Source organism: Corylus avellana, chromosome 4 (assembly GCF_965113065.1).
Source record: "Corylus avellana chromosome 4, dhCorAvel1.hap1.2, whole genome shotgun sequence".
NCBI lineage: Eukaryota > Viridiplantae > Streptophyta > Magnoliopsida > Fagales > Betulaceae > Corylus > Corylus avellana.
In genome coordinates, this window is record NC_142493.1 from 12,156,497 (window position 1) to 12,180,944 (window position 24,448).

Here is a 24,448-nt window from a genome sequence, read left to right on the forward strand (position 1 = left end):
AATAAAAACAAAAATTTTAATTTTTTTCCTTTAAGAAAAACTATTTTTTGAAAAAAATTTCCACTCAATTTTTTTCAAAATTTTTAGTTTTCGTTTTTTTTTTTTTAAAAATAATTTATTTTAATTTTATTAAAAATATTTTTGTCATTAATAATAGAATATTGTCCCGGTTAAATGTTTGAGAGTATGGAATTTCCCTTAAAAGTACATAAAATATAATTAAAAATGATCTGAACCTCACGCGTGGTACGTGCATTTAGTGCCCAAATGCTTCAAGTTCAAGCAGATCGTGCATCTCAAGTGGCCCACACCTTGGAAATTGGGTCCCACTTATATTGAAATGTATCATCGTAGTACGTTAATAGCGACTGCTTGACTTTCCTCTTTAAACTGCTCTTACTTTTTTTTCCTCTCATTGTCCTCTCTCTCTCTGTCTTCCATCTTCACTCGCGTTAACGTTGGAGATTCAAGTTACCAGATTCAACGTTGAACTTCAACATGAGTGTAGTGGGCATCCTCAAATTTGCGCTGAAATTCCTTGACGTTCTTGCATGGTATGCATTCTTCTCATGACCAAGCGATCAAAAAGAAGAATTAATTTCCATGTATCAAAATGTTTGAAATTTCACATTCATTTCTTTCACATATGTTTTGTTTCTAAGATAATCAAGATATATAGTAAAGTTCTAGCTTAGAAAGTGTGGGATCATGAAGAAGAAGTTGTGGGTGTCTAAGTATTCTCTGCCTTTTGTTTGTGCTTTGCTTCCAGGCCTCTCTTTGCTTTGGGGTATCCTCTGTAAGTCTCTCTCTCTCTCTCTCTCTCTCACTCTGCTTTGGGGTATTCTCTGCCTTTTGTTGATAATGTAAAGCTCTTTGTTCATCGATGTTATTTTACTTTTTGGTGAATGAAGATGATAATTTAAACTACATATTTCATAAACAGATGTGCTTCGATCCGGGCAATTGAAACCAATTCAAATTGGGAGACTCAGAAGTTGGTCACATATTGGATTTCCTTCTCGTTGGTTTCACTCTTTGAGCATTCTTTCTTGAACCTCCTTCAATGGTAATTAACTTTATTACCCTTCATTCTTGTTTTTGGTTTGTTTGTTTGTTTGTTGTTGTTGTTGTTGGTTTTTTTTTTTTTTTTTTTTTTTTTTTTTTTTTTTTTTTTTCGTTTTGTGGAGCTTGGGTGTAAATTTATTCAATTTTGCTCTTCATTTTCTTGTCAATACTGTCTCTGGAGATTTTGAGAGTTTGCTTGCTTATCACTTCATGTAATCCTTGGAAAGCATGATTGGAAGGAAAGCAAAAAAATGCTAAGATATTCTTTTGTCTTAGAGCTTAAGAAAGGAAGAAAGGCAGCCACTATTTACCAAAAGAAAAAAGAAAAGAAAAGAAAGGCAGCCAATTTTTAAGTACTTGCAAACTGATCGGTAGTAACAGTAAAAAAATTTAAGAACTAGTGAAAGTAAACATGGGATATCACTAATTACTCTGAATAATCAAAAATCACTGTAGTGTATATGAGGTGAATTCAGAGCTTGAAATTTTGCCAAATCAGCTTGCCAAAAAGTGATTCACAATTATTTGCAGCCAGAGGTTAAATTGTCTGAATATTCTTTGATCAAATCCAAAGAAGTTCAGATGCTAAGTAACACACAACACACATACATTTGGCATTGTCTGAATTATGTTTCCCAAACTTGAAGAGTTTTATATAAGTGGATGTATATAGAAGTAAAGCCAATTATCTGTAGGACACTTACGCGACAGATAAGAACTTATCGCCTATCGGTTAACTAAGGAAAAGAGATTGAAATTGCAAATGGGAGAACCTTTAGGAGACTTTTCATTGATAATGATCCCAGTGCATGGTCATTACATAAATAGTGGGACTTTCATCATTGCATAAACAGCGACGCTTGAGTTCACTTGTGTCCAGTGCTCTTTTAGATACTAGTGAGGTAATGCAACAATATTTACTTCAAAATTGTGCATATAATGAGGGTGTTATGCATTATTATTTTCAAGAAATTCATGTACACTTATTCGTTCTTTATTTTTTTTTGTCTGGTTATGATTTTGGGATATGCCCAAGCAAAACTCAAACATAGAATAATAGATGCTCAGTAGCAACTTGAGACACATATAGCTATGTCCCCATGTCAAATTTCTTGAAAATTATGGGATAGATGCATGATACCTGGTCCTGTCCACAAGTATTAGAGTGAAGCGAAAATTTGTGAAATTAGATGTCCTTTTCATGTTCATGGGTACCAGTTAAAGCTCACTAAAATATAGGCTGGAGGTTGGGCTTCATGAATTTCAGAATTCTTTCCCAATGTGTTTAGCCTGCTCTTCTAAATCATACTTTTTTTAGTGGTTGGCTTGACTAGATTTTTGGAATTTTCTTTGTCTTTTTGCAAATACATGTGTATGATATGTCCTGTTTATATTTTGCATTTATCATTTTTAATTGTCAGGATACAGTTCTGGCCTCATATTAAGTTAATGATCATCTGCATGCTGGTTATACCTTACTTTGATGGTTCTTTTTACGTCTATAATCACCTTGTTCGTCCGTACCTCTCTATCAACCCCCAAGTTATTGTTGATGCATTCAATGAGTTGATGGTGCTCTTACACAAGAGAGATCACTTTCTAGCTGAGGCAGAGAAATATATCAAAGAGAATGGACCTGAAGCTCTCGAGAAACTCATTGCTAACGAGGTATGGACTACATGGTAATTAGGTCTGTCACCGTGGTAGAGGCCAGATAAGAGTGTGCTGTATCAAACTTTTATATAATCTTTTTAGTATGAACTCAGTTTTCTGCATTAGATATGTTGGAATAAACATTCAAATATAAAAGTATTCATAATTGGATGGCATAGGACTGATACACAAATCTAATTATTATTTTTTTTTCTTCCTATTGTAGTTATAATTTATTTTTTTAGGATCTCATTGCTTGTCAGACAATGACTAACGAGAATTTCTCTCTCTACAATTTGCATTTGTCTTTGACTTTTTTTTTTTTTTTTTTCAGCTGAAGACCAGAAAGCCTAACGTTGACGTGGAAGAGATCAAAGCTATTGAAGCAACAGAGAAGAAAGAAGTGGAGCGGGTAAAGCTTTTAATGTCGCTGATGCAACAAGTACATTAACTATGATTACTAGTCTGATGAGTGCCATCCCAAAGAATGGGAAGAATATTAGCAATAGACTGATGCTATATACCACGTTTAATTTTTATCCAACAACTATCCCGGCCACAATGTTGATGTGGCTGTCCCAACCAACCCTTGGATATATATATATATATATATATATATATATATATATATATATATATATATATACCGAATGCCTGATCAAAGGATTGGTTAGGACTGGCTCGTCAGCATTATGAGATAATTATGGGATCAAAATGTGGTTTCCAACATTACTCTTAGCAATAAAATGTTGACTATTTCAGCAATCCTTGATGGAGTTTCTGTTTTCCTAAATAAATTGATATTTTCTTATTGAAGAAGAAAAAGATGTGAAGAATGTTCTTATGAGAAGTACAATATTCTATTGACTTAATTTCTTAAGAGCTGATCTCCACTTTTTTTCTCTTGATGCAGTCACACAGCAAAGCACCTGATACTGTGCAGAAAGATAATGAAGCATTGATAGTAATAGAGAAGAAGGAAGTGCCTGAAGCCAAAGGGGTAGGGTTTCTTTTTATATTTAAGTGGACGTTTATTTTTTCAGCTTCATGGAAATTTCTTGTGGAAAACCCAATATTTTTGATAAGGGTACTAAAATAAGTATATGCATGGTGATAGGTCTTTGAATGCTTACAAGTTGTGGGTTAGTGACATGGATTTGAGCGGTTAACAATTTGGAGCATGCTTGGACTGTATAGGAAACTAGGAGGTCACTTGTTCTTTTTCCTTTTTGTTTTTGGTTAAGTCATTAGGGAGGTGGCAATGAACATAACCAACTGAAAATTGGCATGACATATCCGTGGGGCTTCACATGTGAACCTAGTCAATGTTTAGACCATTAATGGGGCATAAAAGTTTTGTTAAGAGCAATGCCCCAAAGGAATGACCTTTTGTATCATTGGTTGGTAATCAGTTGTCATCACTATCTGCAATTGAATTGTCCATGTTTATGTGTTTTGTTTTTTTGTTTTTTTTTTTTTTTTATAAGTAATCGAAATTCATTAAATTGCAAGAGGGTGCATCCAAGTGCATAGGAAGTATACAGGAGAAACACTTAATCAAAAAATGTTTATTTTTTAATTAGAGATCTCTATAATGTTCATTATGGATCATATTTGTTGTTGCTTCTGTCTTGTGTTCTTTTTGGCAGTGGGATTTCTTATGCTTTTTCAACAAAAATAGGGTGGAAATAACAAAACAACAATTTTGCTTCTAATCCGTCTTTAGTGTATTAGCAGATGGTTGTAGCAGAGCCTAGCCTCCATCAGACTCATAACAAAACATCAACCACTATAGAGATTAAAGGACCAGATGTGGCAGTTGCAGCAGCCATAGAACTTCCTGATATACACATGTCTAAGGATGTCCAGAAAGAGTGGACTTGTGCTATATGTCAGTTTACTACTAAAAGCGAAATAACCTTGAATATACACCTTGAAACGAAGAAACACAAGGCTAATTTTGAGGCTTTGAAAGCAAAGAACCAGCCAAACATAGCCCCAGCTTCAACTGCAAAGAAAACTTGTCAGCCAATTGAGAAGCCACAAAAGATAGAATCCACCAATGGATTGAAAGGAAGCACTATTACAAATCATGAGGAAAAACAACATGGCCAGCCGAAGAGTGTCTCGTCTTCAACTGCAAGGGAATCTGATCAGCCCACAAAAGTGGTGCCACATCTGGTTGTAGCAGAGCCTAGCCTCCATCAGACTGATAACAAAACATCAACCACTACGGAGATTAAAGGACCAGATGTAGCAGTTGCAGCAGCCGTAGAACTTCCTGATATACACGTGTCTAAGGATGTCCAGAAAGAGTGGACTTGTGCTATATGTCAGTTTACCACTAAAAGCGAAATAACCTTGAATATACACCTTGAAACGAAGAAACACAAGGCTAATTTTGAGGCTTTGAAAGCAAAGAACCATCCAAACATTGCCCCAGCTTCAACTGCAAAGAAAACTTGTCAGCCAATTGAGAAGCCACAAAAGATAGAATCCACCAATGGATTGAAAGGAAGCACTATTACAAATCATGAGGAAAAACAACATGGCCAGCCGAAGAGTGTCTCGTCTTCAACTGCAAGGGAATCTGATCAGCCCACAAAAGTGGTGCCACATCTGGTTGTAGCAGAGCCTAGCCTCCATCAGACTGATAACAAAACATCAACCACTACGGAGATTAAAGGACCAGATGTAGCAGTTGCAGCAGCCGTAGAACTTCCTGATATACACGTGTCTAAGGATGTCCAGAAAGAGTGGACTTGTGCTATATGTCAGTTTACCACTAAAAGCGAAATAACCTTGAATATACACCTTGAAACGAAGAAACACAAGGCTAATTTTGAGGCTTTGAAAGCAAAGAACCAGCCAAACATTGCCCCAGCTTCAACTGCAAAGAAAACTTGTCAGCCAATTGAGAAGCCACAAAAGATAGAATCCACCAATGGATTGAAAGGAAGCACTATTACAAATCATGAGGAAAAAGAACATGGCCAGCCGAAGAGTGTCTCGTCTTCAACTGCAAGGGAATCTGATCAGCCCACAAAAGTGGTGCCACATCTGGTTGTAGCAGAGCCTAGCCTCCATCAGACTGATAACAAAAAATCAACCGCTACGGAGATTAAAGGACCAGATGTAGCAGTTGCAGCAGCCGTAGAACTTCCTGATATACACGTGTCTAAGGATGTCCAGAAAGAGTGGACTTGTGCTATATGTCAGTTTACCACTAAAAGCGAAATAACCTTGAATATACACCTTGAAACGAAGAAACACAAGGCTAATTTTGAGGCTTTGAAAGCAAAGAACCAGCCAAACATTGCCCCAGCTTCAACTGCAAAGAAAACTTGGCAGCCAATTGAGAAGCCACAAAAGATAGAATCCACCAATGGATTGAAAGGAAGCACTATTACAAACCATGAGGGAAAAGAACAAGGCCAGCCAAAGAGTGTCTCGTCTTCAACTGCAAAGGAATCTGATCAGCCCACAAAAGTGGTGCCAGAAAAGAATGCGAAGAATGAAGCTATTGATGCGAAGAATTCCATTTTCAGGTGCAACATCTGTAATATAAGCTGCTCTTCAGAGGTCAACTTAGTTTCTCACCTTAATGGGAAAAAACACTTGGCTCGGGTTAAAGTTACTAATGGATGTGGTGATGGTAGGGCAGCCTGAGCCATGTTGGTGATTCATTTCACCTGATAGAGAAAAGCCATTGTGGTTGTTGCAGTAAATATGATGAACATAAAGGCACCGGATTGAAAATCTATGGTGTGTTTGTTTTATTCTTGAATTTTAAGTGATTGCACCAGCTAAAGTTGAAACATAGCTGATAAACTTCATTTTCGAGTATATTGAATTGAAAATATATGGAATATATTTTCCGTATATTCCATAATTACGTTGATATCAAATATTCTCTATTTATAGGTTGATTGTAATCAAATATTGAGATTGTAATCAAATTAAGGAGATTTGATTACTATACTTGTATTTAAATATTCCTCTATAAATAGATATTTTATATTGTAGACAAAAAAAAAAAAAAGTTAATGAGCACAATGTAGCCCTTAGGGGTATTCCTAGTGGTGGACGTAGGTGTCTAACATCGAATTACCCGTAAAGTTCTTTGTGTTTATTTTCTATATTGCTTCCGTTATTATTTCTGCATCATCATTATTTCAATATGGTATCAAAGTTATTTCAACATGGTATCAGAGCCACTTTCCTGTGGCCTTCAACGTCATTGACGTTTTCAGGTGTTCTTTACAACAATCTCATTGTTCCCCTACATCCGCTGCCACGCTCCTCCATGCGTCACCACGAGCGCCACGCGCCGGTCAAGTTTGGTGTGCCGATCTAATAACCGCCCAAGTGGGCTCATTCTCTTTTTTATTTTTGGCTCAAGTCGACCCTTTTTATGTTTTGGCCCTACTTGGCCTTTTTGAAGTTTTGACTCATTGTCAGCCCTAGTCCGTTGTTGGCCCCTTTTTGGATTTTGGCCCGTCGTCGGTCCCTTTTGAAGTTTGGCTCATTGTCAGTCCTGGCTGGTTGTTGACCCATTTTGGAGTTTGGCCCGTTGTCGGCTCTTTTGAATCTGCATTCACCAGCTACTTGCCGCCGTCGCTAGTCTCTATCTTCTCTGGCAGTCACAACCATCTACGGCTTGTTTTCGGCCTCTACCACCACCATCATTATTGTTTTAGATTTCAAGCTCAAGGTTCTAAAATATTCTACCTTGAGTTTGAGGGGGAATGCTAGAATATACAAAAAATATAATATATTTTCTATATATTCCACAATTACGTTGATATCGAATATTCTTTATTTATGGGTTGATTGTAATCAAATATTGAGATTGTAATCAAATCAAGGAGATTTGATTATTATACTTGTATTTAAACATTACTCTATAAATTGAGATCTTTATATTGTAAACAAAAAAAAAGAGTTAATGAGCACAATGTAGCCCTTAAGGGTATTTTTAATAGTAGACGTAGGTGTCTAACACCAAACCACCTGTAAAGTTCTTTGTGTTTATTTTCTATATTGCTTCTGCTATTATTTCTGCATTATCATTATTTCAACATAGTATCAAAGCTATTTCAATAGTATCAATACACCAATACTTTCATTTGAATCGTCTGATAATATTTAGCCTGGAACTAAAAGTTGTGGACTCTATTTCGAGTCCCATAAAAATGTTTTTTGATAATGCAGCAGAAGTTTCCTTAATACATATTGGCAAGGTATCTAATGGAAATAAGCGCATGGAAGTAAAATATCTTGTCTGTAAAAGAGAAATGTGATGAACATAAGGTTTCAATTGAGTACATCAGTATTGTACTTATGGTTGCAGACCCTTTTGCTAAGGCTTTATCCCTGAGATTGTATAAAGATCATGTAGGTTATATGGACCTATTAAGATATACTACTAATTGATGTACTATTTGTGCACAATTTGAGACATCTTTTGACGGTTGTTATGTTACGTACATTTGTATATTTTTCTGTGTTATTATATCTTGATGGTATGGTAATATATTTTATAGGAGAAAGTTTGCCCAATGAGTGGATTTTATGACAAATCCATTCATAAAGAAGATTTCATCCATAAAGATTTGATTATTATAGTTTGGTGATATTGGATCATGGAAGGGTTTATGCCATTCATAGGTATATCCGTCGTGTGGTTTCTTATTACCACTCTTAGAGCATTTTCAATGAACTCTTTATTATTTAACTAAATTTGGCTAAAAAATTCATTTTTTTTTTTAGTTTAACTAGCAATTATGCAAAAGTACCAAATAATAAACTTTCTATATTTTACTCTATTCTATTTAAATATAATTTTTATTCTATCTTCATTCATTTTTTATTCTCAAAAGCAGCCCACAAAGTTACAAACCTTCAAGCTGAGGGAGAGAGAAAGTGTGAGGAGAAATATAAAAACATAAAAAATGAAGTAGAGAAATGATTTTGTTCTTCAAATATAGGAAGAAGTCTGACAAACTTTAAAATAGATAATTTGGCCCAAAATTATATTAGGATAGTTTTGATCAAATGCGTGCATTTGGTTATATTTTAAATTTACGAAGTTAAAGTGTTTTTTTTTTATTATTATTATTATCCTTATATATATTATTTTTAAAATATTATTTTTTCTTGTAAATATGGTCCAAGCGGGAGAATGTTAGAGCCTAATATTTAATTGGGCCATATGTGGACCACATTTGACAAGGAGTCAAGAACACACTTGGGCTTGGGCTAAAGAGTCCCAATATTTAAAGTCCAAATTAAGTGGGCCTAAATAGGTGGTTTAATTGAAAGGGTATCCATAAAAGGATGTTTTTGATAGGAAGTGACCTTTCATGAAGAGTTATAACGGTTGATTTCTAGACAACAGAGTATATGTATATACACCTGGGAGACCCATCTCTTATTCATGCTTACATAATTCTCTTTCTCTCTAGAAGGATTATTTGTTCTTTTTGTTTAAATTTTTCTATTGCAAATTTATTTATTAAGAGTTATGAATTCTATGAGTCAAGATAAGTGCACCATCTTCAATCCATTTGTGATTGTTAATTCCCACGAAAGTGTGTTTTGTAAGATGTTGGGCAGCATCTGTGATCTTGCTGGTAAGCGTGCATATATATATACGGTATAGCAGCTAACTTTGTTCATATTTTAGTATACATCTGGAGCCTGATATTTATGCATATCTTAGAGGGATTATGGTAGGATGTATATTCATTTTTGCATAATAAATCTAAAGAAATTATTCTTTGGGGAAACTTCAGTAAGCTCTCCCGAACTTCCAGCCAATTTGACAAACACTCCCTGAACTTCCAAAACTCTCACTTAGGCCCCTGACCTTTGGTTTGCTCTCATGTAAGACCCTTCCGTCCATCTGAATCGTCAAACCCTAACGGAAGTGCCCTCACATGATTTTCACGTGGTTTTTTACCGTTGATTTACCCATTTTGCCCTCATTCTTACTAACCGAAATACCCAAACTACCCTCATTTGAAAAGGGGAAAAATTAAACCTAAGTCTTCCAAATTATCCAGCTGAAATTGCCAAACGCTTCTAGAAGGGATTGCTCGTGTGAACCATCATTTTCGTCGTCGGTGAACCCTTCTAGCTGAAGTTTGGGTATCGATTTGCAACGGTTTAGTCAGAAATCTCATCTAAATCAGTTGGGATCCACGATAATCAAATAAGTTTCATTATCCCTAAAATATACATTTAGAGTTTGTATTAGAAATTTTCTGAGATTTGTGTTTTGATGTACAAATTTAATTGTACTCGCAAGCGCACGAGTCGTGTGCTGTAAAGTGTGTGTGCAAGTGCGAGGTCGAATCCACAGGGAGTCGTGTCGTGAAAGCTAATTCTTATCTAAACTAATCCTATTTTAACCTAGTTCCGATTTTTGTAATTGTGTCGTGCAAAATCATAAACTAAACTAAACAATTTAAAAATAAGTAATGGCAAATTACTAAGGTTTCCGAATCCCCCTCGTCAAATCAAACAACATGTCTTGCATTTTATGCATACAATAGTCAATCCAAATACATTGTTCAAAAGTTGTAAACATGCAAATTAAATCATTCGCTAAATCCATCAGTTAAAAGAATCACAACGAATATTTAATTGAGATCAAATCATCCACTGTATCCATAGATCACAATGGTTATTAGTCTTAATCCAATCATTCGATGTACCCCCAGACGAAACACAACGAATATTAAATTAAGCATGAGTATAAAACCAACATTTAATCAATTAAACTTAATCAAACTGTTGAATTGGCTTTTGAACAACACTTTCATAAAATAGTCTAATTGTATATATAAAACGACAAGAACATGTATGTTTATCAATGATGAGGCTTCATCTTCAACCTTAGTTGAAGATTTAGTCTCTCATGACAAAAGAAATCATAAAGAAACTAAATTACTTCATTAAAATTAAAAATTTACAAAAGAATTTGAGTTCCAAGCTACAAAAACTCAGAAAACACGAAAAACGACCAAGAACGGCGCCCCCGGCGCGTCTTTGTACGTTTACAATGAAAAACAATTATATTTATAAGCTAATTTTAGGGTTTTAGCGCTGCCAGGTCGGCCGAGTGCGCTCGATCGCACTCTAGGTGCGCTTGATCGCACTCGTGCAACATGAATGTTGATTCGCACTTCCAGTCAGAATTTGCCTACTCTTGTGAAATATGAATTTGTAGATCTTTGAGTTAGCTTTCCAATGACACTAAGATCACCTCAATTCGAGCTATACAACTCAAAATATGGCCTTTTTAGTGGGACTCGTCGAGTGCGAATCATGGCTCGATCCCAATTTGCTACCAATGCTCCATGAAGTGTCTTAAGCCCCAGAATGAGTTGCAACTATCACCTTAAAGCCGTATTTTTCTCTTAATAGCCTGCAAATTACTAAAACACCAAAACTAACCAAAACATCAGAAAATAATAAAGCTAAAGGCTTAGTAAATGCAAATTAAGGGGTCCAAATATGTAATATTTGGCACTCATCATGTTTGACCAACAATTTGTATCGGATGTTTGGGGGGTTTTGCATATAACGCCTTTGGAAGGGATTTTGTGGAGTTTTTAGTTTAGGGTATTATTTATTTGAAGTGGGTCATATTGTCGTCGTTTTTGAAATTTGTTTAGGGTTTGTCAAATAATGCGTTAAAAGTTGTCATATGTTTATGGTTTAGGATTGTTGGTTTATTTGAAAGTTGTTGTTCTTTTGTCTGATCTAGATGTGGTCCCCTAGGTTCGATTTGTGTTAGACATGTGAGTAGCATTATAAGTTTTATACATTGAATAAAGTGGTCAAGTGGTCCATTCCATTACCTGTTATTGTGCAGTTCATTTTTGGTTGCTGACCTTAAAAGGGACAACTGTGCTTAGTGTTTTGGCAAAAAGGTTCACTTGTTGTGAAGTTGTTTTTGGTTTAGGGGTAATGTAGTCCTTTGGGTATAGGAAAAAATGGGACCACACTGCATAATTTGTAGCAGAATGTAGTATTTAGATTTGATTTTGAAATTACTACTTAAACCTTGTGGTTTGTTTGTGGCTGCTATGAGTACAGGGATAAGATGAAGAATTTTCTAAAAGGGACAATTTTATAAAAAGTTGTGTTTGTAATATGAATTAAGATAAAATATATGCTTTAATTGGGTTCAGTTGTTGGCCATCAGTGAAACGCCCAAAGTTCTAGAGGTAGAGCGATTGGGAGCAATTATAACATATACTTATTAAAAAAAATATATATATTTCTCCTAATATAAGATCACCACAGAAATGTAACGTCACAGGATACTATAATCTCTCATTATAAAATCACAAACACATAATGTGCTAGTATTCAATAATCTCATAAGCAATAAAGTTACACCATCTATGCTTAACCAAAGCCGTCTAGTCTATAGAATGGAGTCTCAGACACTTCTACTGCTACTGCTCCTGCAAAGCAGCGATAGGATCTTTAACAACTAAGAGGCCCACCAGTACCCATGTCTTTAGTACTACGATATATAGAGCAATCTGAAAAAGATGTATAGGGAGAAGGGGTGAGTTCGACAACTCAGTAAGTAGCCACAACACCAAGATGCTATAAAACATGCTATGCAGATTTTTATGCCAAAATCTCTGTCATGCACAATAACAATTTATGCAGAGTAACATAATTAACAAAATAAGCATGATAGTTGCAAAATGAGTAAGCACCATTTTTTTTTTTTACTTTCCTTTCTCAAATTATGTTTTACCCTTTGACCCGACACCACAAATTTACTGTGAGCGGCACACGTTGGCTTATCCCGAAGGACCTATATGCTCATCCTATTGTCACAGGGGAGAGCTACCTGGTTGGGAACTTCCCTAGGTGAAGGCCATCTAGCCGGTAGCACATACCTTCTTGTAACCGTCCTTTGGTGTGCTTGCCATGCTACCCTATGCGGTACCAATCGTCACTATAATCGTGTCTCGGGTTAAACATTTATAACCATGAAAGCACATATAATATTTCATATGATCTGTAAACTCATCTGTAACTGTATACTGTGCCATGAATGCACATATAACATTTCATATGATCTGTAAACTTATCTGTAACTGTATGCTATGCCATAAACTTTGAGAGCTTTTTTCATTCATAATCACTATCATGCATAACTCATAAAAAAAATGAGATAATTGTAATACATAAAATTCTTAAACCATGGCATATGATTGAATAAAACTTTGCATTAAAAATATGAAAGGAAGTGCAATAGAAAATCATGTAAGTGTATTCTTTATAAAATCCCTAACATTTTTCCAAAATATTTATAATAAAATTTGTTGGGGTTTTTGGTGTTGTGTCCCCTTACCTGGCATTGCATGCCCTTATATTGAATCCACATCCAACTCACAATTCCTACAACAGAGGTAAAAAGTAATTTAGTCATCAATTCATTTTCAAGTCTCAATCATGCATCACTTTAGTTGCTAAGGATCTTAACTCTAATCTCTATCCCATCATCGTCTATCCTTAACCAAAAACATTATAGTGACATCAAACCCCCCCCCAATGCTTGATTTATATGCTTCCCATAAAATTCTAATAATCAACTCAACTAAGGCCTTATTCCAATCCATTGCTTTGCACTAAAACACCAAGGTTATAATATTCTTATTACTATAGAATCATCAAGAAGTTTATCTAGCCATACTATTATTCTCCTCCTAAGCCATTTAATTTAGCAACTTACTCCCAATATCAAAAGCTTAGAAACATTTACAACAATCACTCTAATTATCATAAGACGTATTAGCATCTAAACCTAGTAAGCATCAACTTAATATTATGAATTTAGCTACATACTAAAAATACCATAAAAGGTATGAAAATATTACATTGGAGAATTCTCATTTTTTTATTTTTATTTTTTTATTCTTCATCCTCCTCTTTCTTTCTCTTCTTTCTTTTCTTCTTCTCTCTTTTCTTTCTTTTCTTCTCTTTTCCCTTCTCTCTTTCTTTTCTCCTCTCTTTCCTTTTTTTTTTTTTTTTTTTTGCCTCTTTCTTTCTTCTCTTCTTCCGGTTCTCTCCCTCATCTCACGCTCACTTGAGCTGTGAGCAAATGGGGAAAATTGCTCCCCTTTATAAGATGTAAGAGCTGGCTGTATGTGGGACATTTGTCCTACTTGCACTCTAGCCACCTGCTGAACCAGAACAAGTGTCAAGTAAGCTTGACACATTAGCTGCCCAGGTGTTCACCGAGAAAGCAGTGGGAGCATGCTGTATGCCATCTGTAAGTTTAGGTGTCAACCAAGCAACTTAACCTTGGTCCCCAAGCAACTTCTCATACAATGCCATGTGTCATCTTGAGCTTGGTGACTTGTCAAGCTTTAAAATCTTCATGCATTTACATTAGAACGTGGTCATAAAAATCTACAATTAATCCTCAATGAACCTAAACCTTTTGACTACCAAATACTAAAAAATCGTGGCTTACAGGCATCATTAACCCATCCAATTAATTTCCCAAATCGCAGATACTTCAACTACTCCGCAGCTTGACCTATCAAACTTGGAAAAATCATAACTTTTTCAATTTAACTCCAAATGACACAAAATTTGACTTGAAATTTTCCACATTCATATTCCCACAACATATCCAAAAATCATAGCAACCCATAACGTTTTGGTACCTCAAAAGTCCCTTGAAAGCCTGTGCCTCTGTTTGACTGAAATTCCTGTTTTGACACTTGCATCTTCTAAAAATCATAACTCCTTCTACAAGCGTCCAAAAATCATCAAACCACTTTTAAAATCTTCCTTTCTCATCATTCTATAAGTTCTTAAAACAGTTTTATTTAAGGTCACTCATGGAATTTTCGGCATCCAAAACAATGTGACTTTTCTTTCAATAACCCACTAAAATTATAACTAGCAATTTTCATCATCTTACACATTAAGTCTATTTACCTAACTCCATATAAATCTTAATAAAATTGCAAATCCTCCTTATCCTTGATATTAAGATCACCTTTATTCTAAGTGTAAATTTCGGGGTATTACAATCAGTTAGGGTTGTGTTGTTTTTTTACTTTACTGAAAATGTGGGTTGGGTTGTTTTTACTTTGTTGAAATTGTGGGTTGGGTTGTTTTTACTTTGCTGAAATTGTGTGTTGGGCTGTTTTTACTTTGTTGAAATTTTTACTTTGCTTCTTTTTACAACAATGATTGATGAAGACATAAAAAAGTTTATTGCAAATGTCTAACTTTTTGCGTATATTTATAACTTTCTCATTGTAATTATATGAATTAGGATAAAATATATGTTTTGATTGGTTCTAGTTGTTTGGCCATCATATAGGGTTGTGTTGTTTTTTTACTTTGCTGAAAATGTGGGTTGTGTTGTTTTTACTTTGCTGAAATTGTGAGTTGAGTTGTTTTTACTTTGCTGAAATTTTAACTTTGCTTCTTTTTACAATAATGATTGATGAAGACATTAAAAAGTTTATTGCAAATGTCTAACTTTTGTGTATAAATAAATCCTAAATATATGATGTGATCAGTTAGGGTTGTATTGTTTTTTTACTTTAGGGTTTAGGATATGGATTGGGTTGTTTTTACTTTGCTGAATTTTTTACTTTGCTTCTTTTTACAACAATGATTGATGAAGACATAAAAAAGTTTATTGCAAATGTCTAAAATTTGGTGTATATTTATAACTTTCTCACTGTGATTATATGAATTAGGATAAAATATATGCTTTGATTGGTTCCAGTTATTGGCCATCAGTTAGGGTTGTGTTGCTTTTTTACTTTAGGGTTTAGGATGTGGGTTGGATTGTTTTTACGTTGCTGAAATTTTTACTTTACTAAAATTGTATTCATTTTTTGTGATTGGAATTGTTTGGGGTATGATTGATGAAGACATAAAAAAGTTATTGCAAATGTCTGCTCATTGGTATATTTATAACTTTCTCACTGTGATTAAATGAATTAGGATAAAATATATGCTTTGATTGGGTCCAGTTTTTTGGCCATCAGATAAGGTTGTGTTGTTTTTTTACTTTGCTGAAAATGTGGGTTAGGTTGTTTTTACTTTGCTGAAATTGTATTCATTTTTTGTGGTTGGAATTGTTTGGGGTATAATATTAAACTACTTTAGGGCCAAAGATTAGGAAGAAGCTAGAAAAAGAAGAGGGTGAAGCCAATAACTATTGGTGTACATATGCCGATCAAGGTATGTTTGAGGTTGAGTGCCTTAGGAGAAAATTTGCTGTAGATATGGAAGCTAGTACTTGTGGCTACATGAAATGGGATGTGACTGGTATCCCATGTGCTCATGCAATTTCTGCCATTTTACACCAAGGTGGGGAACTAATTGAATATTTGAGTGAGTACTATGGCAAGTAAAAGTACTTCAAGGCTTATGACTATGTTGTCTACCCTGTGCTGAGGGAAGAGCAATGACCTAGAAGCAACCAACCAAAGATTGAGCCACCCAAGGCGAGGGCAGCTCCTGGTAGACCTAAGAAAGTAAGAGAAAGGGCTATTGATGAACCAAGAAATCCTAATGCAATTAGAAAGGGGGATAACAAGAATCAATGTGGGTACTGCATGAAGTTTGGCCACAACAAGAGGTCATGTGTTGCTAGGAAGAGACAAGATGAAAGAAGGTCACGTGTCAGAAAATACTACAGAGATAATGCATCAATTGACTGGAATTTGGACATGGTATCCACTCAAGTTATTTGACAATTGCTGCTTACTGTTTAATTTACTAAATTGGTTTACATATTTCATTATTTATTTATTTGTTCATTTTTTCTGTGTTTGTAGTTGGATGGATCTTCAACTGCCACTTCAATTACCGGCAGGAAAAAGGGAAGAGTGAACACACTATCAGGTTCAAAATGGGCAGGGGAATCACAATCTGGTGAACAACCACTACTCAAACACCTTCACAGCTGGCATCACAACATGTCTCACAGCCTGCATTTAGGCCAACCTCAGAGATTGCATCACCTCATGTCTCACATCCTGCATCCCATCCTCCAGCATAGGCTGCATTTAGGCCATGTTCAGAGATTACATCACAGCCTGTGGGAGTTGTAACTTCTGCAGCACATTCTGCAGGAAATGCACCTGCTGCAACAGCAACACCTTATACCTACAAACAAAATGTGAGTAATTCTTCATATCCATGTAATTAAGAGGGAGAAAAAAATATAGGGGCCTAATTGTATACCTAACTTACAAGCATCTACCATTTTCGAGAACAAAAATAAAAGAACCTTAGGATTGGCAACAAGGACGAGGGCAGGTGGTAGGCTGAGGGAATATGTTAGAAGTGGAAGAAAACCTGCCATAAGCTTGTTGTTGATCTACTGGCAGCCCTGCTGGGCCACCACCAATTCCTTGCGGTGGACCATTATGCTCTTGGGGTCCTCCCAGAGTTGGCGGTATGACATTTAGAACAGCCCCACATGATTTCGACATACAAAAGGGCCAAGGGACAGCTACTAACCATCCACCAGGTTTTGATGAACATGTTCAAAGAAAGGACAAAGGGAAGAAGAAAATGCAAGAACCATGAATGTTTTGTGTGAACGTGTGTTTGTCTAACTTTTTGTGTTTGGGGTGGTCTGTAAACATTGTAAACCCTAAACTTTATTAGAACTCATAGCTGTTTGAGGTATTTTGTAAACATTGTAATGGTTGACCTCTAACTACTTATAACCGTTTGATGTTAACTTTATTTTGTGTTTGACCACTTACTGCTTGTAACTGTTTGCGCTATTTTTGTAAACAATGTAATGGATGAATTCTAGATGGTTGTCATGTAGCTATTTGGAATCAACTTTATTTTGTGTTTGACCACTTACAGCTTGTAACTATTTGGGGTATTGTGTAAACATTGTAATGGATAAATTGTAGGTGATGGTCATGTATTTTTGGCAACATTTAGATAAATTGAATACTTTTGGATTTGGATTATCTATATAATTTCTTAAGTAGTTGTGACTATCTATATATAGTGTTTCCTATGATTTTGATAGTTGGATTAGTTTAGAAGTGCTTATACATTTAGTGTTCTTGTGGTATTAATTAGGTTAAATTGAGTACATGTGGATGATGTAACTTTTGGATTTAAATTGAATTCAATTGAATTAAACTAACAACATTTGGCCAATGTTCTATTTCCCAAGCTAAAGGTAACACATCATCAAGCAAGAAGAGAAATTGCGGTTACAAGACCATAAATTTAGTGAACAAATCCATTTGGATTCTTGTAAAATTGTACCAAGAAAATTCATATAAACCATACAAAATATTACACAATAGTTGGGTACAAAAAACCTATTGATATGGTCAATTGATACAAGTTTGATACAAATAAAGACAACAAAATGTCTTTTTCACTTGCTTAACATCAGTCTTGATGCAAGTCCATTACAAAAAGGGAAACACAACAATACAATAACAAGACACCAACAACATGCAAGTGCAACTTGAAACTTCAACTGCATCGAACGATACTTATTCTCAACCCTTTCAAGTTTAAGTGCAAAATTAGCAGCATCAACTTCAATTTTTGACTTGTACGCAAGTTCAATCTTGCATTTGAAGACTTCCATTGCCCTTTCGGACTTCAAATCGTGCTGCCACGCCAACAACATCGACATCACTTGATCACTGCACACAAATTTCTAGTTCAACCCATTTAAAAAAATTGCAACCACGATTTGTTTCATTCTGCATAATCACACAAATTAGGGCCACACAACTTAGGGTCACACAAATTAGGGTTTAACTCATTACTAAAGGATTTAGGCATAATGGGATGAGAAAGCAAATTTCTGGGAAAAAATAAATTCTCAAACACATCTTACCACATGATCTGATGAGTGAATTTGTTAGTTTGGTTATTTGTCGAGGACAGTTGAAAAATCACATGTTTGATCTGATCGCACAAGCACATTAGCACATAATTTGTGAAGTATGATATGAGGTCTGATATGTGTGTTTTTGCATCTTGGATGAAATTGGATGACTTATTAGATGACACTGTAGCATATATATTAAAAAAAAAAATGAATGAATGAATGAAATAAATGATCATTGATGGCTTTTCACTGAGTAACTGGACCTCTTGCCTCAAAGCATTGAGTGTTCACATCAAAAGGTGAGAAATGTTGATTTGATCAATGTCATGGTTAGTTTAGTTTTGTAGCCTTTTTGACTCGAGTTGGTAGGTCCTTAAGGGTGTCTCTACACCTAATGCCCTAAAACCATCTGGTTTGGGAGTCATTGACTTAACACTCGCTACAAGGGTCAATTAGAAAGCTTAAAGGAACCAAGCATTGCACAACCTGACCAAAAATAAAAAAGGAGAAAAAGAAATATGTCATGGTTGTTCATTCTAATAGGAATTTCAATGAATTTTGAAAGATGGAGACATTACATGTTGGAAAGATTTGGAAGCCTCATAATTTTGTACTAATTCACTGTACACAAATTTCAAACTTGTGATGATTTAATATGTCATTTGTAAGTAATTACACTTTGAGATTCCAATTCATTGTGAAGATGGAGTTTATCATTTTAAGCTTGCTTATGAATGAAAATCATAATCTTGAAGTGATACTTTAATTTCTAGGATAACATGAACTGTGCATGATGTTTGTGGGTAACATTTATGGAAAACCCTCACGAGACTTCACTCGTCCTCTAGGAAATTCCGAGAGGTTTAAAAGGTTATTGCATATGCTAAATGCAATCGTACATCCCATGAAAGATGGATTTATCTTTTTGTTTTCATTTTTCCATTTAATTTTTAGTTTTGTATTGCTAAGGGACTAGCAATATGTAAGTTTGAGAGTGTGTTAAGTGCTAAAATATTCATATTTTCAACCCTTAACTTACATGTTTTAATCTTTTGGTTTTAGTTAATTAGGTCATTTTAATTCATTTTTGTGTTTTCCACACTTTTGTAGGCTTTTGGAAGAAAATGAAGTAAATCTGGAAGATTTGAGCTCAAAGAGAGAAGATGGGAAAAATGGGAGCCCCTGACACTGCGATCGATCTCAGGTTCCCTGCGATCGAGCATAGTACCAGAGAAGACAAAGCACAAATTAGGCCATTGAGCGATCGAGCGTACAACAGAAGAGGCTCGATTGCAGACCTGCGATCGAGCGCACACGGGTTGTGATCGATCGCACTCATGTGCAGGAGACACATCAAACTGCGGCCATGATGCTAATATTTCCATATTAGGGTTTTCCAACTCCCACTTGTAAAAGGTTTTGAAACCTTATGAAATTCTTAGGTTTACTAGTTTGTCAAGGACTTCTAAAGCCTATAAATAGACCCTAAAGCCTCTAGAGTGAAAAAAAAGGGAGCTTGGTAAGGAGAAGAATTGAAGCTCTTCAAGTTCAAGTTTCAGGATTATTCTTTTCCTTTTTTCTTTTCTTTTATTTTATAAAGATGTTTAACATCAACTCTATGTGTCGCTAATTTAATTAGTAGGGCTAGATTGAAGCCCTAGTTATGTTTTGTTAATATTCAATATTGGCGCCATTGTGATGATCTTGTTATGATATCTAACTTGATTAATACCTAGTTTTATGAATTCCTCATATGTGTGTGCCTGATCAACATGTGCATGTGGTATGGACTAGTTAGTTAAATCAATTTGGATGACCGAGTCTTGGGTTTAACATAAGTAACAAAAGTAATCCACACCGGGTTCTTGGGTTAATCAACATGGGGAATCGGGAGTATACACCCATGCTCTAGGCTTCATGTGTTTGTCGATTTCCATAGAACATATGCTTTTCTAAAGAGCAACTTAGTATATACCACGCTAAATCCTTTAGGAAAAAAAATAGTTAGAGTATACACCCATGCCTAACTCGTTGCTTAGGAAAATCTATAGCTTAAGGAGTATACACCCATGCCCTTAGGTTAACAAACATTAGATAGACGTAACTTGATCAAAACATTGGCATACTGATATATTAACTAAATATAATTTGTGGTGGATATCAAAGCCTTACCTTTTTTATCATTATCAATTTAAATCCAATCTTTTGTTTTATTTCATTTTGGGAATTTATTTTAGACAAGATTCAACAGTCCTCGTGGGAATGACCCCTTATTTGAACACTATACTACTATGTTGACCTCTTGCACTTGCGGGTAAAACATCCAGTCATTTGCCTATTAAATTAGGTGGGTAATTTGACAACAATAAACAATTCAATCACTCAAAATATATAAAGCAATAAAGAGACAGACATACATATTTTGGTTACGAAGAGAAAACCTTTTAGAAACCGATCTAAAAGTAAAACCTCTCCGGGGCAGCCAAACCCAGGAAATCACTATCAAAAGATTATCTAAAGATTACAGACACTAGGAACACTTACAACCCTTTGCAAGACATTGGCTTGATGTACAAGCCTACAACTCGTCTCCTTGCTCACAATCTTCTTCAACGTGATTCTCCTTTACCGGACCCTTCCAATAGACTTCTCAACTATAGATTTATCAAAGGAATAACTAAAACTTTAAGAAATTCAATTTAATGCTCACCACGTATGATCTCTCTTAGCACAGCCTTCGACAAACTCTCTGGGGTGAAAATTCATGCCTCTCTCTTCTATGATGATGTATATATACAGTACATCAAACCCTAGACCTAGGCCAACTAAAAAAACGTTTTTGGGCATAATAGGTACGGGGCGTCTGGATAGGTTAATGGGCTATCCGGACAGGGCCTTGCGGAGCAAAAATAGAGTTTCTGGAAAGTCTGTCGAAGCAGCCTATCACTATGTCCGGACATGGCCTGCAGTGGGGAAAAACAGCATTTTTTAAATGTTGTTCAGTCTTGATCAACAGCTCCGATCGATGGGCATTTGTGGTCCGACTAAGCTGAAATTTTGCAGGCACGTTCATGACACATGAATCTACATTATGAACGGTGGGGGTTGGATTCTAAGCATTCTATATCAGTGTTTGAGCCTGTCAACAGTAGCCTCTGCATTTTGGAACTGAATTAAGCCAACACAAGAACTAACAAACTCCCCTTTTGGCAATTCGGTGACAAAACCAAAATGCTGAGCCAATCCCATCATCTCCCCATATTTACTCCCCCTTTTTGTCACAGAATGACAAAAGGTCTTCATGTTTCCTGAAAAACTTCACAAAATACATCAAGGCATATGTGGAACAGGAATACAGAAATAAAACTCATGATCACAGATAACAAAACATGCATGAAGTAATGCAAGATCATGAAGAAACATCAGTAAAAACTCCTTCTCATCATATGACTCAATAATCAACAAGAAGCAAAAAAACAAAAACATGTTTCTCCCCCTCAAAAGTCAAATGAACACACATGATACACACATCAACGACTCATGTATTTCAACAATGAATATCCCAAACATGCTCAAAATATGCAAAATATACATTAAACTAGAAATGGTAAGGAACTCATATTGCTTAACCCAAGCAAAAGACACAATGTTCCATTTAACCCATGCTTGTGTGGTGTGTGTGTGTAAGCCATTCAAAGAGAAAAATGGTCAACTTACAAAATGAGGAGAAAGTTTCACCACCATGAGGTTTTGACAAGTATATCAAATCAAAAGTCAAATCTTATCTTACTAGGGCCTAGTCACTCTCATCCTATATAGTTCTCTTTGTAAAACAATTTGCACAAGTTTGACACAGTGAAATAAATTTCTTTTGGAATATGATTTTTTGATTTTTTTTTTTTGAGGTAATAATTTTTTGATTTTATTTGTTTCACTATTTTGTTTATTTTTCTCTATAAAAAAGTGTCCTTAAACTTGTGGTGCTGATCACAAAAGAGAAAGCAAGAATTTATAAGCCCTAAGTTCAACTAGCATATGGTCAATTTGAAAAATATGACTAGTCAAAAACCTCATATGGTTACCTAACAAACCTCACAAATAAAGTGAAACAAAACCTCAATTTAAGCTTAAATGTGCACAAGGGATAAAGCATAGGCAAAATGTACTACATAAGCTTAGGCTTTAGGTAACCACAAAAACAAGTCCATTGATACAAATTTTCATCTCATGCATATTAAGAACATTTGAAGACGCAAGGAATTAAATCCATAAAAGCAACATGAGAAATTAATGGACTATCTAGGTGCATAAGACAAAAGAAAGAAAAGAAAACAATCAAAGTAACATATTTTTGTCTTTTTGAAATTTTTCACAAAAGAAATGCACACAAACGAAAAACAAATGTAAAACAAACATGCAAAAAGAAAAAAAACAACATGCTTGAATTGAGATTACAACATGCAATACATGAATGTCTTTTAGCATTAAACTTTTATCACATTTTATAGGTCCCACTACAAAATAATGATTTGGTTTAATAACTACTTCTAGGTCTTCACAAGACATTATACATTCATGAACATTTGATTAGCAAGTAGACAAAAATCTTTGTGGTCCGCACACAACATCTCATCTATAAGCCTTCCAAAGATCATAACATATGAATTTCTTGAAAAGTCCTTTATAAATATGCCTCATAACAAGAATCTAAAAACAAACATGTACACACTCTTCACACAAAAGTGTACCAACAAAAAAAAATTGCAATGCATAAACTAGAAAGCTAAAACAAAAAAATGCAAAGCAGAGAAAAACAACATGCTCTAAGATTTTCAAAAATAAGCAAAACAAACCATTCCTAGACATGTTATTTACTCACCTAAATTTACGTGAGATCACTACCACTCCCCTTAATGGGTGAATGGTATAATCCTTCCTAACCCAAACCTTCTTGAAAGAAGGTGTAGAGAAGTGAATATTTTCAATCTTGTCTAATCTAGACAAACCTCCCATCATCATTGTGCATAACCCCAAAGGTTCCTTCCTAGAAACAGAATTTTTATTTTTATGCACATGAGGTTTCAATTTAAGACAGTTGGGTCGAATGTGACCAACTTTTCCACAATGATGATAGGTAGGGATAAACCTTTTAGGAGGTAGATTCCTAGGAGGATGGACGACTCTATACTTGGGGTAAGATACACAAGGTTCAATATGAATTTTCTTAACTTTCTTACCTTGTGAGGTCGAGGCAACTGCTGTTTTTTAACCAAATAGTCTTCTACTTTTTCTGATTTAAAAAATTTTATCTTAGAAGTAGAATCTATGTTAGAAGACAAAGCAACATGACAATCAAAACTTAACTCAGACACAATCAGAATTCTGAGTATGCAACATATTCTCAAGGAAATTGCTAGAGAATTTTTTTCAATTGAGTTTCTGACTCTTTTTAATTTATTCTCTAACAACTCAACTTTAGAACCTAAAACAAGATTTTCAAATTTTAAAGAATCAATTAAAGCATGTGATTCAGACAATTTAGTAACAATAGATTCTTTCACATGTTCAAGATCTTGAAAATCTTTCAAACAATTTGTGTATTGATGTCTCAAAAGAGTGAATTTTTTTATCAAATTGTTGAAGAAGTTTATAAGATCATATTCCCCTTGAGAAGTATTCATAGCAAATAAGAGTCAACAGATCTCACTCAGCAATTTAATCCAAACAGAGAGAAACCGCTTTGATACCAATTGAAAAACGCTATGCTAACTCCAAAAACTTGTTTATCACAATTTATGCGGAATTAGCACTATGAAGCAATAAACAATT

At 35.0% G+C, this 24,448-nt stretch overlaps 1 protein-coding gene across 4 annotated transcripts; it reads left to right on the forward strand.

Annotated features, from left to right (window-relative positions):
- Positions 1-406: 406 nt before the first annotated feature.
- Positions 407-6,611, forward strand: LOC132178307 (uncharacterized). 4 transcript variants are annotated; one of them, XM_059590752.2, is made up of 7 exons: positions 407-554; positions 770-796; positions 944-1,066; positions 2,487-2,733; positions 3,053-3,130; positions 3,632-3,718; positions 4,453-6,611. In XM_059590752.2, exons 1-7 carry the CDS (start codon positions 499-501, stop codon positions 6,385-6,387), a joined length of 2,553 nt encoding a protein of 850 aa, XP_059446735.2. In that variant the 5' UTR covers positions 407-498; the 3' UTR covers positions 6,388-6,611. The 4 variants fall into 4 exon arrangements, with proteins under 4 accessions (XP_059446735.2, XP_059446736.2, XP_088372279.1 ...); XM_059590753.2 differs by having other exon boundaries at positions 4,456-6,611; XM_059590754.2 differs by lacking the exons at positions 407-554; positions 770-796 and having other exon boundaries at positions 991-1,066; positions 2,609-2,733.
- The last annotated feature ends 17,837 nt before the right edge of the window (positions 6,612-24,448 follow it).

Bases quoted from the DNA above. Each gene is read 5' to 3' on its own strand.
- LOC132178307 (XM_059590752.2), top strand. From the start codon at position 499: ATGAGTGTAGTGGGCATCCTCAAATTTGCGCTGAAATTCCTTGACGTT. The intron at 555-769 runs GTATGCATTCTT...CTTTGCTTCCAG, and splicing joins TTCCTTGACGTTCTTGCATG to GCCTCTCTTTGCTTTGGGGT. The intron at 2,734-3,052 runs GTATGGACTACA...TTTTTTTTTCAG, and splicing joins AGAAACTCATTGCTAACGAG to CTGAAGACCAGAAAGCCTAA.